General features: G+C 43.2%; 2 protein-coding genes across 4 annotated transcripts in view; both read right to left on the reverse strand.

The window, feature by feature from the left end:
* AMBRA1 (autophagy and beclin 1 regulator 1) overlaps window positions 1-12,620 on the reverse strand; it is a 127,395-nt gene extending 114,775 nt beyond the window's left edge. For 2 of the 3 annotated variants that reach the window (XM_071427429.1, XM_071427428.1), the window contains exons 1-4: window positions 12,437-12,620; window positions 1,607-1,862; window positions 1,294-1,352; window positions 374-557 (exon numbers count right to left, since the gene is read on the reverse strand). In XM_071427429.1, coding sequence (XP_071283530.1) covers window positions 374-557; window positions 1,294-1,352; window positions 1,607-1,741 — 378 coding nt within the window. In that variant the 5' untranslated portion in view covers window positions 1,742-1,862; window positions 12,437-12,620. The remainder of the gene's footprint in view (window positions 1-373; window positions 558-1,293; window positions 1,353-1,606; window positions 1,863-12,436) is intronic. The other variant, XM_071427430.1, reaches the window with a different exon arrangement.
* Window positions 12,621-15,241: 2,621 nt separating this feature from the next.
* HARBI1 (harbinger transposase derived 1) lies at window positions 15,242-17,886 on the reverse strand. Its single transcript, XM_071427455.1, has 3 exons — window positions 17,488-17,886; window positions 16,606-17,337; window positions 15,242-16,026 (listed from the first exon to the last, which is right to left on the reverse strand). Exons 2-3 carry the CDS (start codon window positions 17,273-17,275, stop codon window positions 15,650-15,652), a joined length of 1,047 nt encoding a protein of 348 aa, XP_071283556.1. The 5' UTR covers window positions 17,276-17,337; window positions 17,488-17,886; the 3' UTR covers window positions 15,242-15,649.
* Between the last annotated feature and the right edge of the window lie 3 nt (window positions 17,887-17,889).

A 17,889-nucleotide genomic window follows, 5' to 3' on the forward strand; every position in this document is an offset into this window, starting at 1 on the left:
CCAAACTAGGTAGAGCAGCAGCTTCTCTAATGAACAGTTCAGATAGGCTCAGTGGAATAACAAACAGTATGTCTCTCACAAAGGCTAAACAGGCACCTTGCACAATGTTCTCCAGAATTACCTGTACCACTGCAATCAATAAAACTGGTGCTGCTAAGAAGCATGACCTACCTGGCAGGACTGAACAAAGGAGCTGTCACCTCTTCTCTAGAGAGAAGAGGATGGCTATGGTCTGTTCTATGCTTTTACACACAGGTCCCAGAAAAGCTTCCAAACAGCTCTCTTACCAGGTAACATTTGGAAAACAAACTCAGCCAAAAAAAGTCACCACCCACCAAATATCAAAGGAACATATGTTTCAGGAAAGACTTACATGTAAATCCCAAATTCTGACCTCCCCATCCAGGCATCCTGAAGCAATGAGGCCTGGGATGGTGGGATGGAAGGTGACACACCAGGGAGTGCGGCGATGTCCAACCAAGGAATGAACACACTTGCCCGTTTTCACTTCTGTGATGTAGATGTTGTGGTTCACATGCGTGGAAGCCATTAGGGTCCTGGGAATGCAGAAGGTATGACAAACATTAGCATGAGAAGAATACAGCAAAATTAGACCATGGTTAGCTTCATCTCAACAGGGTCTGTTCGCACTTAACCCAGCAGCTCTCCCACACAGAGCTCAAAGGGTAAGAGGCTACTGTTGCACCAATGTCACAAAGCTTTCTGAGCCAGATTTCAGGGTCCATGCAAACATGAGCTCATCTGAATCTGCAAGCACAAACTTGACCTTGAATGTCAGAGTGAACATGCAGCTCAGAAGGCACTCCTGACTGACAGTCTGGGGCAAATAAATATTCCCAACTTTCCACACTGTCTCAACCCCTGTCAAATCAAGTGATGCTATGAGAGATCCCGCCTCCATTTCTGCTTCCAATACACACATCATCCTGCTCTGTTCTTTATTCCTAGATATCCCAGTGAATGTGTCACATCATTTGGGCATGTTGTATTAAAATATCCTTTACTCCCTTTAGTTTCTTATGAAATCACATGGTCTCTGCACAGATCCTTTTTCCTTACAATTTTGTATCACCTGGGTACCTCAGAAATTAAACACCAACTATGCTCGAAGCTGTGAGATTAGGAAGGTGCACACATTCCATCCATACGTGTCAGGAACCAGAAGTTTCATTCAGCTGTTCAGGACTGGACAACTCAATGGGCACAAGCCTCCATCACTTTTGTAAGTGTAGGGAGACTGCTGAAACAGGGAACGAACTAGGAGTTAATTACCTGTCTGGACTAAACGCCAGCAAGAAGGTGGAGCGTGGACTGTCTGGTAACTCAACTTTCTGAAAAAGCCAACAAAGCAGGAAGTGTTGCAAGAGTCATATGATAATACTTTAACTGTAAGCCACACAGACAACAAGGGGAACCCGCTGCAGGAACATATCTAGTATCACATCACTGCAGGAACTGAACAGAGCCAGAGAGCATATCAAGTGTAACACATCAAAGGTATAATCACAAGACAATTTATTTCAAATCCCTGCCTCCCTTCCCCCATTCCAAGATCAAGCTGTGCAGCTCTATCCCACAACCTTACCTTGCCCTCCCATTTCATCCATCGAGTTTTATCCTCCACCAGCTCCTGCAGAAGCCGCTGAGCACCCAAGGCTTGGGTGCCCCGTTCCCTACCCCAAAGGATGCGGACAGCATTCTTCTCCGGGACAACCTTCATGGCTCTCAGCTGCCAACACCACGCCTGCTACTGAGAGGAGATACCAGCACGTTCCAGATGACAACCACCACCAAGCTACAAATAAGCTATCCACATTTCAGTTGTTTATCTTCATGGAAACCTAAAAAGATAAGAGACTGATAAGGAAGGCAGCTTTTACCTCAATTACCCAGATGAAGTAAAAGCTTTAAATCCCAAAAATACTAGATTTGAGAGACAAATCTTTCTTCTTACACAGCCTTTGCTACCTGCTTCCATTATCAAGGCCCCACTTTGACATTTCTGCAGCCAAAGATTACTTTGAAAGCATCCAGTTCTTCCCTTGTACACGTGCCCTAGCCCCACTACACATATGAAGAATTAAAATATTCCCTTCAAATTCTTCTCCTTCCCTTCATCTCTTGCTGTATATAATAAGGGGAAAAAAGATTTATGAAGATATAGTCTTCTTTACACCTTGAAGATTTAGGTCCTATCTGGGAAGGGTGTCTGAAAGCCAGAGGAACAGTATTACTGAACTGACAATATGACAGAAGAATCTTCCAGGAACTACTCAAATTTCAGGAACAGGTCTAACTCTAAAGGTCAGACAACTGATAGACCTCAAGTCCAAATTATTTCCAACTCCATCAACAGCTTAAAAATATGAAAACAATGATGTAAGGGACAGCTCCACCAAGATTATTCTATTGTCTGCACATCACCCTTCAATCTGCATTGCTCTTAGAACAGCAGTTCACCCAAGTAATGCACACTGGCAAAGAATAATGCTTTTGGAACACTTTGACCTGCAAAAGAAAGCTTTAATATCCACTGTCTACAAAAAAAAAAAAAAAAAAAAAAAAAAGAAAGCTAAATAAATAAATAAATAATATAGTGACTCTAATAACAACCAAGTCACACAGCTTTTCAGTGGTGTCATATTATGGAGTACCATAAAAAAGCTCTCGAGAAAAGTTTTTTAGAACAGATAAACTAAGAAACTCTGCTCTAATGCTACTACCTTCTGATCCCAGCAGAGTGTGCATACTACTCTGCCATCTCTTGATAACATGAGGATCTAAAGACAAACCCTTCTCAATTCATGTTACACTGAACAAAACCATCAAAATTCAATAGAGAAGGAAATAGACATTAAAAAAAAACAAAAAAAAAAAAAACCCACAAAGAAGAAAAAAGGTTCATGTGCAGAAGAGCCAAATTGTTAAATGACAGAACTCAGAATGGTCAGTAGCAATATTTTCTTTCCTCCCACTTTCCCTAAAAAAACTCTCCTGAACAGATCATTTAAGACAGCTGCAGCTTATAGAGAGGAGCTGTCTAAAGATAAGCCAGGAAAATTAGTTCCAAAAAAGCACACCAGTTTTTATTTCTAGAAGTAAAATAAAGAGTACTGAAGTAATTAACAAGTAAAGGCATCCACCTTCCTAGAAAACAAATTCTCCACAGTGAATTTTGAGCTAGCTGGAAATTCCCTGATTCTTAATGTGAACAGCATGGGGATCATGAATTTTAGAGAAGCTGAACTCCATGATACACAATAAGTCTTCTTTTGAGAATCTGTGAAAGTTAGCCAAACATTAGGTAGGAGTTATTCTACAAAATCAAAGCCTTACTGGAAAGCAACACAAAACCAAAAGATATCATACTGCATGAGAGTTCTTAAAAATAACTGTACAGATTAAAAAAAGCCCATAACCAAAAAAGCTAGAAGGATAACTGGAATAGATACATCCAAAAGCACAATATAATACAGGAATCCCTATACTAAAAATCTTCTTTAGCTAAATGCTGATTAACCCTGATCCAGATTCTGCAAACAGCCCCAGGCACCCCTGTTCAGAAGTGACAAGATTCAGATGGTGAGCAGAATGGAGAAGGACAGCTCAGAACAATACAGGCAACAAAAACTCTGCTTTACAGGAGGAAACTGTACATCTAGTTTAACTCCTAATCTAGTAAAATTAAGAAAACAGTAGCTGAATATTTTATATGGGTGTATTCAAGGAATTTGGACTACAACGACCCAAGAATAAACATATAAACAGGACACCAATGGAAGACTGGTCCTGCAGCTGGAATAAGCTGGAAGTTCAAAAAGATTTAAACTTTGGAACAGCCTTTCAATAGCCGTGAAGGACAAACCACATAAATAACTTGAGATCATGGTAATGTACAAGCAGGATAACAATCACTCATGAGAAAGAACAAGCTCTGACAACCTAGCAACATTTCAGTCCTATCAGAACTTATGTTCCCTAAAGTACAATTGCAACAAGGAAAACAAGAGGTTTAACAAGTGACTTTATTTATGCCATGGACAAGCTTACATATTGTAAAATAAATGGGGAGATAACTCCTACAACTGCAGTCAGTGAAATTCTAGTATTCACCTTATTGAAGGACCAAGTCATCTCCACTATATAAAACCAAGTACATACCTTAAGACAGCTTATCTAAATCTCTGCATGTGTGTCCTAATTTATTCAACTAATCTGCCTATACCAAACACTTCATATGTGAGCCTGAGCATTTAACTTCACATTTTTCCCTCAGGGACTATACCTCGTTTTTTCAGCTTCTTCTGACTCAAGTCTTTATCCCATTTTAAAAGTAAACAAAGGAAACACCCAGGGCTCTAATGCCTTCACAGTACCCTGCTAACCTGCTCAACATTTTTAAAAGCTGGGATCTCTTCAGAAAACACTGAATGTATCCTTCTTGAGTAATGCTGAGATTACAGTGTTACCTCGGATCCCTTCAGGGGCCAAACTTTATCCTTTTTCTGAGTTAGCCTGAACACAGTAACTGCTCCTCTAGTGGGTGACACATTCAGCAACATTTCAGAAGGCAAAGAAACTCAGAGCCTTCAAATGGAGTAACAGATAGATGCATTGGCAATGCAGTGAACACTGCTATTTGCTCATTTTAGCAGGAAGACTTTAACCTTTTTATTGGATTATGTGTTCAGCTTCAGTTTGTTTTGGTGTGGGGTTTTTGTTTTTCCGTTAGTTTTTTGGTTTGTGTAGGGCTTTTTGGGAGGGTGTTAAAGGAGCCAGTTTTTTCTCTAACCTAGTAAAGATACCCACCAACTCCAAACATTTTGCTCAAATATAAACTGAATAATGACAGCAGCATCTGCTAATGGTATTAAATACCATTAGCAGATAAACCATTGAAGTACCAACTGTATTTACAGCCACTCATTAGACATCTGACTAACAAAGTCAAAAGTAAATGCAGAGGGTTTGAAAATACTTCTTGGGACTCAGCATAAATAAAAACTTACAGCTCACTGGATCAAACCTGTTCAGGCAAGAGGTGGACTGATTCAGTGTCTATTACAAATACCCACAACTATCACAACTGATAAACAGCTGACCACCTAAAGAGGGATTGGGATTGTTCTGTTTTCTTCTCATTGTTGAGTTTGTTTAGTTTTACTTGTTTTTGGGAGGAGGGAGGGAGGGAGATTTGGATGGTTGGTTTAATCAGGATGACCAAAAGTGTCCAACAACTGCAAGATTAGCTGATGCCCTGAATGTGATGCAGATGACCACAAAAAATTCTGAAAATGAAGAATCAAGAAATTTTTCTATGATCAGCAACTTTCTTTCCTTAAGAGTTTTCTCCCTTCAGGGCATTTCAGGACAACATGCTGGGCTGTTTACAGTTTTGGAAAGAGCATTACATAGCCCAAACCCAAGCCTTTTACTTGCTCTGCACCAGCCATCCTTGAAGAAGCCTGAAGAATTCCCAGCATTAGAGTAACGCAGGCTTACTTGAAATTGTCACTTTTACAGATGTTGAAGCTCTAAAAAACCAAAGTGAAGCTGCAAATTGGTAATACTTTGTAGTGGTACATGACCCCCTGAAAATACTGCCAGGAAGGTAAGGAAGAGTAGAGGAATAAAAAGAAGCACATTCAATTTACCATATAAAAAGGATGTCAAGATATTTTATGCATTATGCAATGGCTCACCATTCCAGTTCAAAACTTCAGCATTTTAAAGAGATGATTGCTCCATTTCCTAATGTGCCCCTTCCCCATCTTTGCTGCTATTAATTTTGGGGAGATTCTGGTACCACCATGCTGGGAGCACAGCTGGCTTCAATACAAAGACTAATATTGCAATACTACCTTCAAGTTATTCCACTCTTCATGGGGGAAAAATGTTAGTTCATGTGGCCTTCAGCTCTCAGACTAATCTATTATCACTGCAAAGAACTTTGTGGTTGTGTGCTGAGCCCAACACTAAAAGCGTTTCCTAATGCATGTGCACAGAGTCAGTGTAAACAGCTACATCAGTGTTTAAAAAGGGGAAAAAAAAGCTGCAATCAGTAAATGATATTTACAATGGGAGATCTATCCAGAAGAAACAAATGTCCAAATAATTTCAGACAATTTTGCTGCCCAAAGAGACCTCATGTGATTGATGAAGAAAGAGACAATATTAAAGCTGTCACTGACTTTGCAATCTGGGTTCCACAGAGAGAATGCATTTATAAGACTCCCTGTAAGAGACCGGGGAAAAAAAAAGCACATGCCAGTAGTTTTGGTCTCCAAGTCCCTTTGTCAGTTTTAAGACTTCCATATTGTATTGACTGTAAAAGAGCCCTGATCCACACACAGCTGATGGGCCAGGGCTGTATACTTTGTATTAAAACGACATGCATGGGAAAAAAAAAGGACTCAAAACACAACAGAAGCAAAACTGTGGTGAACAATGAGGCATACCACTGTCCTGCAAAACCACAAGCCAACTTGTCTCTAGAAAAGAAGAGGAAACAGATTATTACACTCAACTCCCCCAGTTCTGGCCAGGTGCCTACCTATCTTGTAAGCCAGTTACTTCTGTTTTCAAAATGTCTGTTCTGAAGAAGTGTGCCCAGCCCTAACAATGCCACCGCAGTTATTCCAAATTAAGTGCAGCATCTCAGGCTTTAACACCAGCAACATACTAAAAATTTCAAGAGAACTGTTTATTGCATTTAATAAATGTTAGTATTTTAAGTTTCATTTAATAAATATTAGCAATAATTTAGCATTCCCACTATTGCACATGTGGGTGGGTTCTCCAAGAGCAATCAGATCATCAGACAGGCATGAAAAGAGTGTATGCAGCACTACAGCCCAAATGCTTTATCTTTGCTGACAGTGATCCTAATGAAGGCTGCAGTCACAAGACAGGCTATTTCCTCTGAGGATTTTCTACAAATCAGTTCCCCTTGTATTTTACACAGCTTAATTTTGAAGCAAACTGCCTTACCAAGACCCCTTGTGCTCTTCAGAAGTTCAAAAGAGCAAAAAAGTGCCCACTGAAAACAGCCAAATATGATCTTCCCAAAGAACTACACAGCCCCTCCTTTTGCAGGCACTTCATTGATAAAACAATAAAATCTGCTTCTGACACCCAGACAGGAGATCTCCAAGAACAAACCAGATGCCTAGAACATAATTTGGAATATAAAGAAGCAATCACACAGCTCCAGGGACTTTCTAGTTCCCTTCCTTGTTTGTAATCTCTGTTTCCCTCCCTTCTCCAATATGGACATTTTGAGGCCATCACTTTCCTAAACTGCATGAAACTATTCATGTAAGAAGCCCAACAAGCACTACACCAGATAGAAGACCTGACTTATACCTGCAGCTTTATTAAAAATACTGATTCAATCCATATCAAATGTCATGCCATCCCCACTAACCCTTTTTGTGTCTCCGCCTGAAAAACTGAGCAAAACTTTAAAAAATGTTTATGTAAAACCAAAACTAAAAAGCTGATCTGCCCTCTTTGCATTGCATCAACCCAGCTTAACAAACAAGACAACTCAAGGAGTCCTAGTTTGGTAAATCCTAGTTTGCCAATAGCACTGGCATTTGAATAATGCTGTAACAACAAAATCAGTAAAAAATAGGTGACGTGACTCATATCCCAAATAGTAGCATGGGTCAAAACGTAAGTATTGGAAGAACAGGACTATGTTCATTCTTAAAAGACAGGGCCATATGAATTTCTGGCAATATATCTAATTAGCTATATATGTCTAAATGTACTTCAAACAACATTTGATTTGTCTCCCCTTAACTCCATTTGTGGTAGTTCCAGATGAACCCTGAGACTGTTTATAGACGTATTAACTCTTCTTGGGTTAAAAACAAACAAAACCAAAACAAACAAAAATCAAAACAAACAAAAAACCCAACCCCAAACACCAGAAAACATTTTGCATAGAGCAAACTTCAAGATACCTTGTAGTAATATCTAAATGAACAAAAATTTAAAATAAAGTTACATTGGACTAGAATCTTGAAACAAGATTAACCCACAAACAAAAACAGTCTATGGATGGGTAACAACTATCTTAAGCAAGATTAATCAAAACAAAAAAAACCCCTAAACTCTAACCCATTATTTTGTTCTACTTGTGTGCTTGATCATGCTTTAAAAAACAAAAAAAGCTGCTGAATTTAAGAATTTAATTAGAACAAGAGTCAGTCTTCAAGTAAGTGCCCCTAAACATGGAGAATAAAAAACAGTTAGGAGAAGTCAAAGAAAGTTTATGATGCAACTATCCAAGAGAACCCAAAACTAATACCATGAAGGCACTTCCATTATATGGTCCCAGTTTTAGTCTTCCAAGCTTTTAAATACTCCCCAAAGTATTATAGTGTAAGCTGAAGTTCTGCCTTGATTAAAGCCAGAGAGAGATGGAAAGTAATTCAAAAGCACATTTTCTGTAGATGCAGTAGACACACTGCTCTAAATTGCACTCACTGCAATAAGTGTTGACACATAAAACAGGATTCCTAAAGAAAAATAACTTGTCTTAGTGCTTCATGATTGAAAAATTCAATGCTGTGTTTTAAACTGCAACTGCAAACAGCTCAGGAAATTCAATTACATTACAAAGATGTCAATAGTACTTTGTCATTTCAAGATCCTGAATGACTGCAACAAGTAACTAATTGCCATTAGAATCTTAATTTGTCTTTCCAGTCTGGATTAAATGAGCTAAATACACATTTTTTTCACACAAAAGAAGTACATTAAAATTCTGGCTATTTACAGCAAAATGATGAAGACATGGAAGAGAAACTTGCAGATCTCAACTCCTAAAGGTCAGAAAATGAATAGTAAATATAAAAAGGGAAGTAATAATAATAAAAAATGTAAGTGATCACCCATGTCTGGAGTCTGACAGTTTCATTTACCAAAGAGAACATGGAGCACTTTCATAACTATTATTACAACTTCCACATAAACTTAATGAATTCTTGAGAAGAGAGATATTAGTTTCAATCCAGAAGATAGGAAGAGAATAAATATGATTTCACAAAACTGTAAGGTAAGTCAAAGAGCAGAACTGAGATCTGGAAGATTAAGAGTTGGTTTCCACAATTCCATACTCAAACCATAGCATCTTTTGTTAAGTTCTATACACAGCAGGAAATGAGGGATAGAGAGAAGAAAAAGCCAGAGCAATAGAGAGACAGAGCAACACAGAATTCAGATTAACCCCCTAAAAAACTATTCTCATTTAGATAGGAAGGCAAAGGAATTCTCAATTCAAAATCCCATTATTTACTATTATTAATAGTCACATCAAGGTTCTTCAAGCTCAAGGGCCACAGCCAGGTCCCCCCAAGTGACATCACACATTCCATAGTAATGTGGGATTGCCAACACTACAGAGTAGCAGAAGCAGCATCACATACCCCCAAGGTGAAGACAAAGTGTTTTATGCATTCAAGGCTGCACTTCAGGCACATGCACCTTATCCAAGTAATAAAGAAAAAGCAACTGGAAGCAAGAACATGTTTTAGAAAATACAGGTAATATAATTTCTTGCTCACATGGAAATACAGTAACAAGACAAAAAGTAAAAATTATCCACACAGAAGCTGAAGTCTTCATACAGGGATGTATCAGAATTATAGAAGAGGTGGGAAGATTTAGACTCTGAACAAAGAAACACAGCCAAATTCTTGACACTCTTGCCCTTCTTGACCTCAGACTGAGTCTGTGGGAGAAATATAAAGGGAGGGGGAAAATTGTCCAAAACATGAGTCAGAGACTCCTCTCAGCAATACTGCACTGCCCAAGGTGAAGAATTAGTAACACATACCAGGAAGAAGGAAGCAGGAATCACTCTGCAAGGGCAACCCAAAACCCCTCACTGAGAGCATGGGGAGTGGAGCTGAGCGAGCACATGGATTAAGATGATGCTCTCCACACTCCAGCCTGACACCTCATCATCCCATTCAACAAACAGTTTACAAAAACTGGAGACAACAAACAGCTACCAGACAACAATCCCAGTCAGAATTCCCAACAACCAACTAAGTCCTGAGATGCAGACAAGTACCCAATCAATGGGTCTTTCATTAGGCAACTACTATATCCTGCAATAACTTTCCAGTAAGATATTTCTAATATTAATCCGCCTCCACTGCATATCACATTGTCATTCACTTTTGCAAAACAAAATTCTTCTGTCCTTACCTTACTAATATTTTGTTTCTATTACCCTCCTTGCTAGGATAGCACAGGGCTACTAACACAAAACACACAAGGTAGCTATTATCATGCACTATGCCCTGTATCAGGCTCCCAGAAACCCAAGAGGGGAAAAAAAGTACCTTAGTGCTGCTTGCATTAGTAGTAAATATTCACATCAACAACAACTCTGCAAGACCCATGAGTTCTGTCAGTTTGCTAATCATGGCATAAAAGATTAGTACTAGAGTTTATTTCCAGAAGTTTCTTTAAAAAATCATTATTCAAATGCCAAATTTCTGGCAGAGGGATAGCAGCAGACTGGATCATTGTGTGCCTTCTTTAGAACGGGTTGTTACAGTTGTATAAAAGTTAGAAGTGCTGCTCGGAAAATGGAAAAGTAGGAAACAACCAAACAAGAATCCAGAGGGTCAGTTATGACTCAGAAAAGGGCAAAAGAAAGAAAACTGAGAAGAAGCTGTCAGCAAAGTAAACATTCGTCAGAAACTCCCAGCAACTCAATCTGAAAAGGCATGTCCAGACATTTGGATCCAAATACATTCTTCATTCCAAGCATCAGGAAAAATATAAATGCTAGTGGACAGCCCTACTCATTAAGAGCCACACTGCCACAAAAAAAACCATACTCATTTGTGACCATCAAAATAGAAATGGACCAATTTTTTTAAACAAAATTACCCAGAGAAGCACCAGTTGTGGATTCCAGAACCAGCACATGAGCTACACTGAAGATTTAGGAATGTTAGGAAATGCATCACAACAGTCCTTCAGAACACAAGAAAGGATTTTTAATTTAGCAGAGAATTTCAGGTCCTGTTGCTTGCATCACTCATAAAGCATTCAAATCTGCATGGATTTTAACCTCATACTACATTCTGAAAACCGACCCAACAACAAACTTAAGAGACCAGTAATGGACTGGCAATAAGTGCACATTACCAGCAGGTCATTCTTAGGTCCCTTTTTAACATTCCCATCAGCAATTTGAAAGAGGATGGGAGTGGCAAAGGCAAAAGAAGCCAGATGACATTTGCAGAGGACACCAAGCTGGGTGGAGCAGTAAACAAGGACAAATATAGAAAAACATACTGGGTTTTTAAATAAAGATCAAAGAGCACTTCATACAGAGGAGAAAACAGAGCAGCACTGAGCACTGACCATATTTACAGACTTCACATTCATACGACCTATCTTCATGAAGACAGGCTTGCATCTAGATAACAATATTGAATCTATCACCACAGAACAATACTCGGAAGTGTGTAGTGAGAAAAGCTACTCATAACCACCTACAGGATCTCTTGAAGATGAAACCCTATTTAGTACAGGAAAAATTGCTTTCCAAAGGCAGCTGAACGCATGGTATTGAGAGGATCACAAGTAATCAAAAAAAAACCACTACAAGAACACTACAGAAATTTATGTGTTGTCAGGAAAAATATGGGAGATGACAACAAAAACGTTCCCATAGCCGGTGAATTAGCTGAGTTCGTTTCCTTACAAGACAAGACGTAACCAGAGGCACACCTGAATGCATTTTATGCCAAACACTACTTTCACAAGCAAGTGTTCTACAGCACACGATGAAAAACAGCAGAGATAGAGCAGACAACGCTTGCCGCACGTTTTATTAGGGTAAGGCCGGAAAACACCAACAATGATAAAAAACATCTCGAAGCAACAGCCCCAGAACGCAACTGGACCGAGCCCGAGCACGGGCCCCGGCGGGTGCCGCGGGGACAGCGAGCGGGGCGACGGACGGCGAAGCACCAGGCACCCGAGCTGGGACAGAAAATCCGGCTGAGGCACGCTCAGGAGGGCGGCAGCGGGGCACGGGCTACTCGCCGGTACCGGGACGCTCTCCCCGGGGCTCCCGTCCCCGCCGGCGGGCGGGAGGCAGCGCCGCGGGTTTCGCCCTCCCGCCGCGGCGCCCGGCCCGGGGCAGCGCGCCGGCCTCCCCGCTACCCCCAGCGTAAGGCCGCGAGCCCGGAACTCCCGTACAGAGGCCCGGGCAGCGACTCCCGACTCCCTCCCGACCGCGTTCCACCGGCCGCGGCCTCACACGGATCGGTACCGCCGCCTTCCGGGGCGCCGCCGCGGGGCCGGCCGCGCCCGCCCGGGAGCGGCAGCGCGGCCTCGGCGCGGAGCCGGCGGCGCGCGTAGGCCCGGAGCGTACCTGCAGCGGCGGGGCCGGAGCGGGGCCGGGCCGTGCGGGCGGAGCGGCCCCAGGGTCGGTCGTCGCCGCCGCCGCGCCGAGCTCCGGCCAGGCGGGCCAGCCGAGCGCCGAGCGGGGCCCAACGGCGGCGGCGCCGAGCGCGGGAGCAAGGCCCGAGCAGCCGAGGCTAGAATGCCGCCAGGCAGCGCCAGCCGAGCGACGAGGTCTTCCACCGCCGCCCGGGGGCGACGGAGGGCAGGCGAGAGCAATCGAGCCCCGAGAACTGCGGAGAAGCGCCCCAGCCCAGAATTAAAATCTGCATAATTTAGCTTAGAGAGGCGTGGGATGCTGGAAAAATGCTCTTAACAGACGAATGTAAACTAACACGTACAATAGTCAGACTCGATAAAACAGATTGGAAGTTACTATTCTAGATTTCCAAGATAAGGGTGGTCCAAACTTAAGAGGAGAAAGGGGTGTTAATGTCTTCACAAACGCCCGGGACTGGAAGAACGGGCCCGGTGCCGGAGCAGTGGCCGTGGAGGTCTCCAGGTGGTCGCAGAACCCAAACAGTTCGAGCTCCTGAGCAGAGAATGCTCTACATCCTTCAGGGGAGGATGTAGCAGGCGAATCGGGAAGGCTGTACCTTCCCAATACCTCAGGCAATGGGGAAAGGAAGAGGGCAACGTGCAGTCGATAGTTTAGGATAAAAGGAGGCTGCGTCCTCCAAAACCCTGAGAGACCCCGCGGGGGTATGGTCCAGTGAGCTCTCTCCTTTTATTCAAATAAAATAAATAAAGTTGCAGGACTCCTCTGTCTCCTTTGTGGACACTGGCTTTTCACAGCATGATTTTCTGTATAAACCAAATCACAAATCTCAAAGTAGTTTGCAGAAAATTTTTTTTTTCACATTTTTTTCAGCCTGGAAAAGAGAAAGCTTCTGGATGACCTAACTGCTACCTTCCAGTACTTGAAGGGAACGTAGAGAAAAGATGAGGAAGACCATTTACAAGAGTGTGTAGTGACAGGACAAAGGGGAAGGGCTTTAAATTGACAGAATGTAGGTTTAGATTAGATAGTGAGGGTGGTGAGGCACAGGAATACGTTGTCCAGAGAAGCTGTGAATTCCCCATTCCTGAAGTGTTCAAGGACAGTTTGGATGGAGGGAGCTCTGAGCAAGTTGGCCCCATGAGGGAAAATAAAAGTCTTTTCTGAGGGAAAAGAAAAAAGTCTGGGTGAATGGTTTTGAAGGAAGCTGCTTAGGAGTATGTGGTGGAAACTGCTCCCTACATTTCCTGAGTGAAGAGAAAGGTACTGACATCTGACTCAGGTAAGAATAGTGCTCAGTGGATTGGCTTTGTCTAGTGTGGTCTGATGCAGTTTTTGCCCAAACTGACAAGCAGTGAGATCAGTTTTGAGATTAAACTCTACCACAGGTGACAGTGGCTGAAAGAAGACAAAACTGAGCAGCAAATGTGCTCCAGGAAGTGCCTGCACTCTGAGTCTGCTCTGGCCTCAGCACACACTGGGAAGAGGCTATTCATAGTGTAAACTGAGAAACTCCAGCTTGTCATTAAGTGACAATGTTTGTACCTACACATGTCCAAGTCTCACTTGACCTTACCACCACCCACACAGCTCATTCAGTGTCTGCTGGTGTTTTGGTCTAGTGAACAGTATTTTTAGCGCAGACCGTCAGATGCAGTTATAAGCCATCAGGCACCATATATGGCAGCAACTCTCACCTTAAAAATGCCTTTTTTAGAAAACAATGCTTGTCTGCTTTTTCCTAGGTAAAAGGAGCAGGAGTTTTGCTGCAGTGACCAACAGTAGTTCTTGTATAACACCTTGCATAAAGAAAACTGAATTACATCTGAGATCCTTGTATATAACATTTTACAGCCCTCACTGAGGCTTCTGAAAACATTTTGTTTACACATCATCAAGCATGCCTGGTTTTCTGTGAGATAGTAAGTGCTTACTGCCACTGGAAACCTGGCAGAGTGTATCTAGCCCTGCATCTCCACCCTGCACTGCAAAATGTGTCCCGTACACTTGTATTCATCAAATGTGGGGCATGACCCAGACTCACTTCCTGTAAAAGGACACATCCACAATGCCAGGAAATATCACTGCTACTTTAAGTAGTTACAGTTTTGTAGTTTTCTGCATTCCCTACCACTTTTGTTACATTTACTGCCCAGTAAACAATAAAATCTAAGAAACAAAATTTTCTTAGACTGCTGTCATGAGATCCTTGGAAACACTTGTGCCTTTTAGAAAGAGAACATTTCCAGGAAACTGCCCAGCCTTGTGCCAGCAACAACTGCGTGCATCAGTCATCTTGTTCCACTGAAGAAGTAGATTGCCAGCAGTGCTAGAGTAGCCTTTCCACACTTCTGCTTTGATCTAAGAGGAGAACTTTTGCAATCGGTTCAATCTCTGTGACCCAGCCAGTCCTTGGTGTTTCTTTTACAGCAGCCACCAAGACAACCAGTTTCCTGCTGCAGGAGCAAACCAGCCTCACCTCCACTAGACCATTTCCTGATGTCTGTCAAGTACCCAACAGAGTCACCACAGCTTAACGTCTTCTCCAGCCTATATGAGAAAGAAAGAATGTTCAATCCCTCTAGATATGTACAAGCACTAGTGTGTGCCCAGAAAAATGCCAGACCCCTCCCAGAACACAGCTGCCAGCTTTCAGAAAAATCACTGGAGTTTGTGAGATGTGCAAAATGGCAAAATTGTGTTGAGCAAGAATTTATACCTGCAAACAAAAATATAAATGTTTGCTTTGCTGCTCATGAATTCACAGTAGAAAGGAGCTCATGTGGAAATTTAATTTGTGTAAAATACTGTTTAAGAAAATCAATCATAAGTGTTTTGAGTTACACAGTGGAATAGAATTGGTGCTTTGTAAAATAGTGCAAGGTTTACAAATTTTCCATCACTATAAAAGACAATTTCCCTCATTTTCCCACCGTTGTCACATTAGTCATTGTTCTCAAGTGAATGGGGCGCCTGTAAGCATCATGACAGCAAAAATGTCCCAATTAAACTGAATCTCTGGAGAGATTGAGAGCAGTTCGGAAATTTGCCTGAAATGAAGAGAGTATATTTCTTCTTGTCTCACATCTGCTTAAGTCTTTACAGGCTTAAAGAAGAGGAAGGGGCATATTTGCTCCAGATAACATCCCAGATGAACTGCTAAAAAGCTTTCTCTCTGTGACAACATTAGCTAAAATGAGTAAGTAAAAGCTCCTGACGAACACGACAGGCTTCCGAGTCCACTGATTCCATTTGCTCGTATTCTTCTTCCGATTGTTCCATGTGTCCTGTGGCTGGTGCAGACCACACGTCCAGCCCATGCTGCAGGGAGATGTTATGAAGCACGCAGCAGGCCAGAATGATGTGGCTGGACTTCTCTGGAGAATACTGCAGGGTGCCTTTGGAGCCATCAAGGCAGCGGAACCGGGACCGAATGGTTCTGAAGGTGCGCTCAATGACGTTGTGAGTGGCAGAATGGGCCATGTTGTAGCGGTACTCGGCAGGCGTCTCGGGAATGTGCAGAGGGGTCATCAGCCACGTCCGGAGCAAGAAGGAGCTGTCACCTGTGAGCCGTGGAAAGGAGCAGGACAGGTTACACACCTACAGATAGCCACAGATTTCAGCCTGGTTTACTGGTACAGCAGATACAGAATAAGTTCTTCCTCTGGATAAAAGAGAAGGCACAGAAGAAGTAACTCTGGTTTACAAATGTGACAAAGTAAAGGCACTTGGTTTTACACAAGAAGATTTTCCACAGAAGAGTTTTAAGAGAATTAATCTACTGCATAAAACAGGGGGAAACAGTTGGACTAGGGCAGCAACTAGAATTAAAAATTGCATAATTCAGTATGAAAAGGTGTAGAATACTGAAAGAAAGCCATTAACAGAATGAATGAGGATTTATACACACAATATCAGACTGTAAACCAGATAGAAGTTAATGTTCTAAGCTTAGAACACTTAAACACAGATTAGAAGTTAATGTTCTAAGCTTCCAAGATAAGGGTAGTCCAAACTGAGTCATAAATCTCAAAGCAAGTTGCAGGAAAGCAATTGAAAGTAAACATATCACTTGTGCCCAGAGTAAGGAGACAACATATAATTGACTTTCTACTGAAAACAAGGATGAAAAGCTGACTTACCAAGTAGCCAGCCGTCTTTATGTAGCTCAGTTTCAAACTGGCTTGTGAGGGCTGCCTGCTCTAACACCGTGCAGTCAGGCAGGCTGCCTGGCCAGTGCGTTTCAGCACTAAGGAGGACTCCTCTGGAATCACACACCATAAGGCAGTTCAGGGAATGGAGACCCTTTCGGTTCACATAGGACAGGTCCTCAGCATTTGGCGCTTTGATTGCCACGTGGGTGCAGTCAACCACTCCCAGCACTCCCGGCATTCCTGCCAGCGCATAAAAGTCATCCTTCAAGGTCTGTACAGTAGCTTCATCTTTAGGAAAGTGAATGAACTGTGAGGCTCTTTCCACCAGTGCCTCGGTTACATTGGCAACACAGCGGCTCATCGAGGCTTGGCTAATGCCCATAGCGTCCCCCATGCGAGTCTGGAAGGAGCCAGTGGTATAGAAACCCAATGCAGCAAGGATTTGCGTCTCTGGACTGATGGCCCTGGACCGCTGTGTAGGGCGTGAGAGAGTGGCTCCCAGGAGATCCACCAGGTAGCAAATGAACTGTCGGGGAAAGCCGTACGTGGATACTAGATACTCATCCGTGACATCCTCCAGCTTGAAGCGATCCAAAGTCCGGTGTCCGCGGCCATAGAGCAAGAGGTCGCAGTCAAGAACCGCGATAGGTACGGCCATGGCTGACGGCCAGGGGCGTCCCCTGGGGCTCCCCTCTGACAGGGCTTTCCCAGAGGCTTCACCTGCATAAAGCAAAAGAGGATACTCAGAACAGTTGTTACTGGTGATCTTATCAGACTCCGTTACCATTTTCCTTTCAGTCTGATCATCCAGCAAATCTTTTCATTTTTCTTTTTCTGCTTTTAAATACACGGGCAGCCAGGTAGACTCACCGCGGAGCCGACACCTCTGTGGGGCGATGACAGGAATTTACCTCCCGCGGCGGAGAGGGAGCTGGAGCCGTCCCCAGTCACCCTCGCCGGGGCACGCCAGACACGAGCCGTGGGCAGCCCGGCGGGCGGTCTCGCAGCCCTGGCGGGCGCTGCCATTGCCGGGCGTCCCGGACCCCACGGGCCGCCCGACCTCCGCCGGAGTCGTCCCAGCCCTTACCGTCCCCGCGGCCGCTCCCAGGCGGTCCCCGCCGGTCCGGCCCCACATTCGCCGCGACAGATTCGCCACAGGCAAGGGGCTACCGGCGGGAGCGGCACCGGGCACTGCCCCGATTTTTTAGGCCTGGCGACCTCCTGCCTCCCCGGACTGTGGGCTTAGCGCGCCGCGGGCGGGCGGGGAGCGGC

This window comes from Agelaius tricolor, unplaced genomic scaffold (assembly GCF_023055355.1).
Source record: "Agelaius tricolor isolate 1412-34295 unplaced genomic scaffold, bAgeTri1.0.p SCAF_5, whole genome shotgun sequence".
Lineage (NCBI taxonomy): Eukaryota > Metazoa > Chordata > Aves > Passeriformes > Icteridae > Agelaius > Agelaius tricolor.

Coding starts and splice junctions, on each gene's coding strand:
- HARBI1 (XM_071427455.1), bottom strand. CDS start 17,275: ATGGCCGTACCTATCGCGGTTCTTGACTGCGACCTCTTGCTCTATGGC. Junction 16,027..16,605: donor TAAAGACGGCTGGCTACTTG/GTAAGTCAGCTT, acceptor CACGGCTCACAG/GTGACAGCTCCTTCTTGCTC.